Source organism: Buceros rhinoceros, unplaced genomic scaffold, assembly GCF_000710305.1.
Source record: "Buceros rhinoceros silvestris isolate BGI_N320 unplaced genomic scaffold, ASM71030v1 scaffold23084, whole genome shotgun sequence".
NCBI classification, from domain to species: Eukaryota; Metazoa; Chordata; class Aves; order Bucerotiformes; family Bucerotidae; genus Buceros; species Buceros rhinoceros.
In genome coordinates, this window is record NW_010408084.1 from 27,096 (window position 1) to 33,249 (window position 6,154).

The following is a 6,154-nucleotide window of genomic DNA, read 5'->3' on the forward strand; positions in this document are numbered from 1 at the left end:
GGGTGGGCTGGACGAGCGGAGAGCGAGGGGCACTGGGAACCGGCCGAGTGTTCAGACAAGTGGGTGGTGATCAGCGGCCCTGAGCCTAGTTGGGGGCCGGTGACTCAGTGTACCCCCGGCTGCCAGTTACAGCTACCTAGACAGGCCACAGGAATAAGGCAACGGGAATCTCATGAAACTCAACAAGGACAAATGTAAAGTCCTGCTCCTGAAAACACAGGCTGGGAACCAGCTCTGCAAGAAAGGATGAAGAGGATCTGCTAGACGTGAGGCTAAACATCAGCCGGCAAGTGTGCCTGGCAGCCAGCAACGTCAGCGGCATCCTGCACCGTATCCAGAGCAGCCTAGCCAGGAGACTGATCACAGGTACTATCCTCTTCTCCTGGGCACTCCTTAGATTGCATTTCAAGAGCTGCCTTCAGTTTTGGACCCCCAATACAGGAAAGACATTGATAAACTGAAGCAAGTCCAGCAGAAGACCACCAAGGTGGTCACAGGGCTGGAGCACTCTCCCTGTGAGAAAAGGCTGAGGGAACATGGATTTCTTTTATCCTGAAGAATAAAAGGCTTTGGGGAGACCGAAAAGCAGCCTGCCAACACCAAAGAAGAGGTTACTGAGAAGACAGAGGCAGGCTTTTTACAGAGGGGCAAGGTAGGAGGACGAAAGACAACACACATCTCCTGAAACAAGAGGTTCCAGCTGGATGCAATGAAGATCTCTTTTGCCAGGAGGACAATCAAGTGCCGTAACAAGCTGCCCAGGGAGGTTGCACAGTCACCATCATTGGAGGTTTTCAAGGCCTGACTGGACAAAGGCTTGAGCAACCCAGTCTGATCTCACAGTTGATCCCATTTCTAGGAGGAAGCTGGACTAAAATCCACCTTCGATCCCTTCCAACGCGAATCACAGAACAGATTATTTCACATCTAGCTAATTCCATTAGACACAACACGTCAAGCTTTTAGTATAAGAGCCTCTACAACAGCTTACACAATATGTCTTTCTTCCGCAGAAATATGAACTTAGAAGCTTAAAAAAACCAGGCCCCATTTTTGTGAGCACGTAACTATCCGTGACGATAGGAAACATATGTTAATATATATGCAAAATAAAATTCAGGACCAAGTTCGGCAGTTCCGTTGGAGATAAGGATTTTTGTACTTTCCAATTCTGAGCACCAACATACAGTACACGGTTTTCTTTTGTGCACCTTCGAACGCTTTTCTACACACAACTGACGATAAAAAACGGTATTTGCCTTCGTTCTGCGGAGGCTCAGATGAATTGTTTTTGTGAATTCTACATCTGGGGAGCCGACAGCCCACTCTCTGTGCCGACGGCTTTCCTTTGTCAATGCATACCACACCCGAGGCTTCCAACAGCTTTTTCTCCCACTATGGAAAGCTTTATAGCTAATGTTAAACTATCTGTACAGCGACTCTGAGTGGCGATCTCTAGCTCTCAGGCCAGATGCTTTCTTTGACGTGGGCTCAGCTTTAGAGGCTTTTCCTGAAGATGACAGAAGCACAGAATCATTTGGGATGGAAAAGACCCTCAAGATCATTGAGCACAACTGCTAACCTAACTCTGGCCTGTCTTCTCAGTACAGAGGAGAAGGTAAAAGAAGGTGAACTCAATGGTCTCTTCCGTGGCAGGAGGAGAGACATTGAATCACTCGAAGAGCTGCTTCAAGAAAAGCCGCAGGAATCCACGTGGCTCTTAAAGACAGCAGCAGGTACACTGGAATAATGCACGGCCACACGCATGGACATCAGAAGACAAGGATCTCAAAAGTGTTTGTGGTTTAGAAAGTGATGGTTAAGTCATCATCACGGCTTGGCTTTGCGAACGAAGATTTGGGAAGGGTTTTCCCACTCTTCAAACGTGAGTGCACCCTTCGGGGCTGCACGGTGGATTTTTTAGGTGAGGCGCAGCGTGCGCGGAACTGGCTCCACCCTTTACACCTGAGGTTCCTCTGCCAGGGCCTGGCGAGCTTGGACGGTGACAGCGAAGTCCTCGGGTTGTAGGTTTGGTTAGAGTGTCCTTCTCTTAGATGGAGCCTTACAGGGCTAAACGAGCTCCATCTGCCCAGGTTTGGGGTCAGAGTTGTCCTTCTCCTAGGATGGTGCCCGAAGGCTAGTGAGCCCATCCTGCCTGTGGACACACTGTGTCTGACCCTTCAGCTGAGACCTGTCTGGCCTGGGAGACCCCACCAGAGGCACATGCCACCACCAGCACAGCTCTCAACCTCACAAGGGCACGCAAGCTCCTTCCCCACGGCAAGGGGGTGCCCATGAAAGAGGATGGTTAAGTAGTTCGGAAGCATTTGTTCAAGCCTGCTCGGAAATCATCAAATCACAGAATATAAGGTCACTACATGTAAATTCTTATCTCACTCTACTCAAGCTAGGATGTAGTACCAGGGGCAGTTCTAAGCATCTCCCTTTAAGTCAGACTGACAAATTAGAAAGTCATCAGCAGACAAGAAGTAACAAAGTATTTAAAACCTACAGAGGAGGTTTGAAAGATGATGATTTTTTACATGTTTCCATTTAATCTTTTGATGCTTTTTTTAAGAAATTACCTCTCCCAGAGTTTAAAATGTTAAAAAACGTCAGCAACCAAGAGTTCGACACACCCACTGGAAACAGAATTACAACAGCGAAAGCTTGTTTTGCAGGAACCCTGCAGGTAAACGTGACTGGGACAGACTTTTTAAGTACCGGGACAGTGAAGCTCCGAAGTCACTGCATTTTCGGGTGGAATTCTTTCGCGCTGCTCTGCAAGGAAGCTGATGAAGGCTTTCCAGGAACGTTTTGCATATACTCAATCTTAACTCAGGGCACAGTATCAGAGTAAAAGCTGGACTTCCGTAAGGCCGTTGACAGAGTCCCCTGACATTTACCACACACAGCAGACACACGGGTCTGGTGAGCTGCTCAGCGGGTAAAGAACGGGCTGGGTGGCTGCATGCGAAGAGTTACAGTCGATGGCTCAACATCCAAGTGGAAACCAGTAGTGAGTGGTGTCCCTCAAGGGTCTGACCTATTAATATCTTCTTTATATGCTCTGATGCATGTGAACCACACGGGCCACAGGTTCTACCCACTCTGTCTCACGGACAAGGCACCACTATGGAAGCAGGCCTGTGGTGCTCAGCCCAGTCTTCTTATGAATTCCAGATGGTTTACTTGTTTCTGCCAGCCTGCTCACTGACTGGGATTCAAACAGCTCCTTTCCCCTTTGGGATTAAACTCTACATTCACCGCTGGAAAGAATTACATCGTATTTTTTAAGATCTTGGCCACAAAAGCATAATGAATCACTAACCACGGGCACGGCTGTTATCTGAAAATAGGTGGAATAAATGTCCAATGTTTTAGAACATTACAGTAGGTAAGATAATCATACTACCTTCAGCCTTCTGTCTCCCCAGCTTTTCTGTGGGTACAAGTGAAGTCCCATTCCAACCTTCCCGATCTATTTCTTCCTCCTGCAAAGTTGTTTCATCCTGTTTAACCATTGGATGGAGAGAAGAAAGATAAATCTCACTACGGTTTATACATCCACTTTAGTCTTTGATCTTTCAGTTAACCTTTAAACAAATCAATTAGCAACTTTTAAATTACTCTAACTCATTTCCTCCCAGGCTTCCATAGTCTGCCATAACGTGCCTGCCCTTGGGCTGAGAGAGCCCATGAGAGCCTTCCTCATGCAGTACATCACAAAAAAAGAATTCCCAACATTTCATTCGGTTTTGGTTCCTCAACACATTAAAGAATTTTGGGAGACTCCTAGGAAAAGATCATACCTGTTTCCGCAGCTCAGAGACCTGCTGGGATCCTGTCTGGGATTTCAGCTCATTCTGACAGCAGACCAGTTCTTCAGACTTCTGCACAAATTCATCTAATGGGGGGGAAGAAAGCGAGTTAAGGTGTGCTCTTGCCTTTTTTCTGAAACATATCCAGTTTACAGGCATGCACGATAGTGCGTGAGATCCTTTATCTCTCAGTCACTGCTTCCATTTTGGGCCATAAAGGCGCCGGAAGAAAATCAGTTTGAAGTAACAGCTTGAGGCAGGATCGATGTTATTAGTTCTAATAGAAGCTAGAGAGAAAACAGTACCATTTGTTCTCCTTGGTTGTTTTAGAAATTCAGACTCCGAAGAATGTGGCACATCTGAAAAGAACTTACATACGTTGATGGAAAAAAGTAACTAATTAAAATTAATTAACCAAAATACATCTGGCTCAGGAAATTCGTACGCCTCGCAAGATGACAGTGTGGGACAGTGCACAGGGAAAGCACCGTGTATGCTGCCCTGCTCGTGCTCCTCCTCTTGCAATGGCCTTGAGGACAGAAAGGTGGGCTCGCGCTAGAGAGACGTGATACAGCAGCACCACTCTGTGCAATGAGGAATTGTCACACCAAGACTTTCTCAAGAGCTGTTACACAAGCAATTACACACAGCAGACGCCCCATGATCTCGAGGACCTGCTTCACCAAACCGCTGGGCTTGCTCACCCTGTAGTCTCTGCACTGTAGCACCGCTTTCGGCAGACGCCACCAACAGCTGGTCAACATCCCGTTTCAGCCGCTCGTTCTCAGCCGCAAGGGCAGCATGGCTAGACCGCAGCTCTTGCTCAGCCACCTTAAGACAACTGATCTGCAGGTTCTTCTCTTCCACCTCCAGCCTTTTTTCCTGCTGCAGGTCTCTATACTTCACCTCTAATTCAGCTTGTGCTCTTCTTGCCTCTTTCAGCTGTTCCGAGAGACACTGCACCTCCTCCTGCAAGCGATGGGAGGACAGCTTGCTCTCAGCCAGCTCCAGTTCCATCTTCTCTCTGAGACCCTGAGACTCTCGTCTCTCTGCATCGAGCACCTCCCTCAGGGAGCTTAGATCCACCTCCATCTTCCGGCACTGATCTAGAAATGCCTGTAAAAGGATATGGAAATTAATTTAACTCTCAACTCATTCAAGACACTGCCAAAGCAAAGTACCCAAATTATATTTTTTAATCGCCGTTAAATCCTTTTCAAATAGCTAAGTAGCAGAAAGGAGGCGATAACCATGGCAGAAATCTCAATTTGTTAGAAAGAAACTGATCCATTATTTGCAGAGTGCAAGAAAGCAATGCTGGGAGAAACAAGAACTCTCCCTTTTGGTAGAGTCTTAGTTTAGTGTGGGGGAATACAGGGGAAAGAAACAATATAGTAGCGGCAGTGAGTTCTCTCAGAGGAAAGGGCGCTTCCCAAAAAGGGGAGGAAGGACTACAACTAGAGAGGGGGAACTGGACAATTACTGAGTATGGTTAAAAAGCAGAGCAAAAGCGTGTACGTGAAAGGGGGTCAAAAAAACTGACATAGGAATCTGGAGGTTAACAGAGTGCTCCACATAGCGCCCAGAAAGCTGGTGGATCACTGACCAGTGATTTAGGACAACCAGGGATCCAAACCAGACCCTACACTTGACAGAATTCCTTTTGTCAAACTGCCTCCTCCCGGAGATGTGGACGGTCGGCACGGCTCTTCATTCCAGGAGAAGCCCGATGAGGAGCCCCCTCTACTTTATGGGTAGGAAGAGAAGCTTCAGCCGTATGGCCTCAAGGTTGTATGTTTACCAGGGACTCTCTCTGACCATATAATGTGCATGAGGGGAGTCAAAGAGACAGAGGAGCAGTCAGGGGACCCCAGCAACCATGCCATCAAGATAACCGTGCCACCGCTCCGTGAAACGCCCTGGTGAGCAATGTAACCACTAGAGCGTACAAGTCAGTTCTCCGAGGTTCTTCACCTCGTCCTGTTGGTAAGGGGCCACATCACACTGCCTGGCTGGGACCGTGGCGAGAGAAAATACAAGTGCTGCCTAAGTGTGTAAAAATTACCAAAGTGAGGTTCAGCACTGGGCTGGCTGGAGACTCTGAGCCCACTAACATGAGACTGACACAGGATGAGTCTCTGCTAAAGGGATGGAGGATTATTTTCAGAAGTTCAGATACTGGGAAAAAATTCCAAGCTGGAAACCCAGTGCCAGAAGTGAGCTAAACTAGAACTCCTGCAGTGCTGACAAAGGTCCCCTCCACAGGTGAGAGTACAGCAACACCCAGAGTGTGACAAGGTACCTGGTTCTGTTGTTCAGCGGTAGATAATTCC

At 47.7% G+C, this 6,154-nt stretch overlaps 1 protein-coding gene across 1 annotated transcript in view; it reads right to left on the bottom strand.

The window, feature by feature from the left end:
• Positions 1-6,154, bottom strand: part of GOLGB1 (golgin B1) — a 36,287-nt gene that overhangs the window by 23,420 nt on the left and 6,713 nt on the right. Inside the window, exons 7-10 of the mRNA XM_010134763.1 lie at positions 6,124-6,154; positions 4,542-4,937; positions 3,813-3,947; positions 3,416-3,512 (exon numbers count right to left, since the gene is read on the bottom strand). The exon at positions 6,124-6,154 is cut by the window's right edge and continues 9 nt beyond it. Of these exons, the coding sequence (XP_010133065.1) occupies positions 3,416-3,512; positions 3,813-3,947; positions 4,542-4,937; positions 6,124-6,154 (659 nt within the window). The remainder of the gene's footprint in view (positions 1-3,415; positions 3,513-3,812; positions 3,948-4,541; positions 4,938-6,123) is intronic.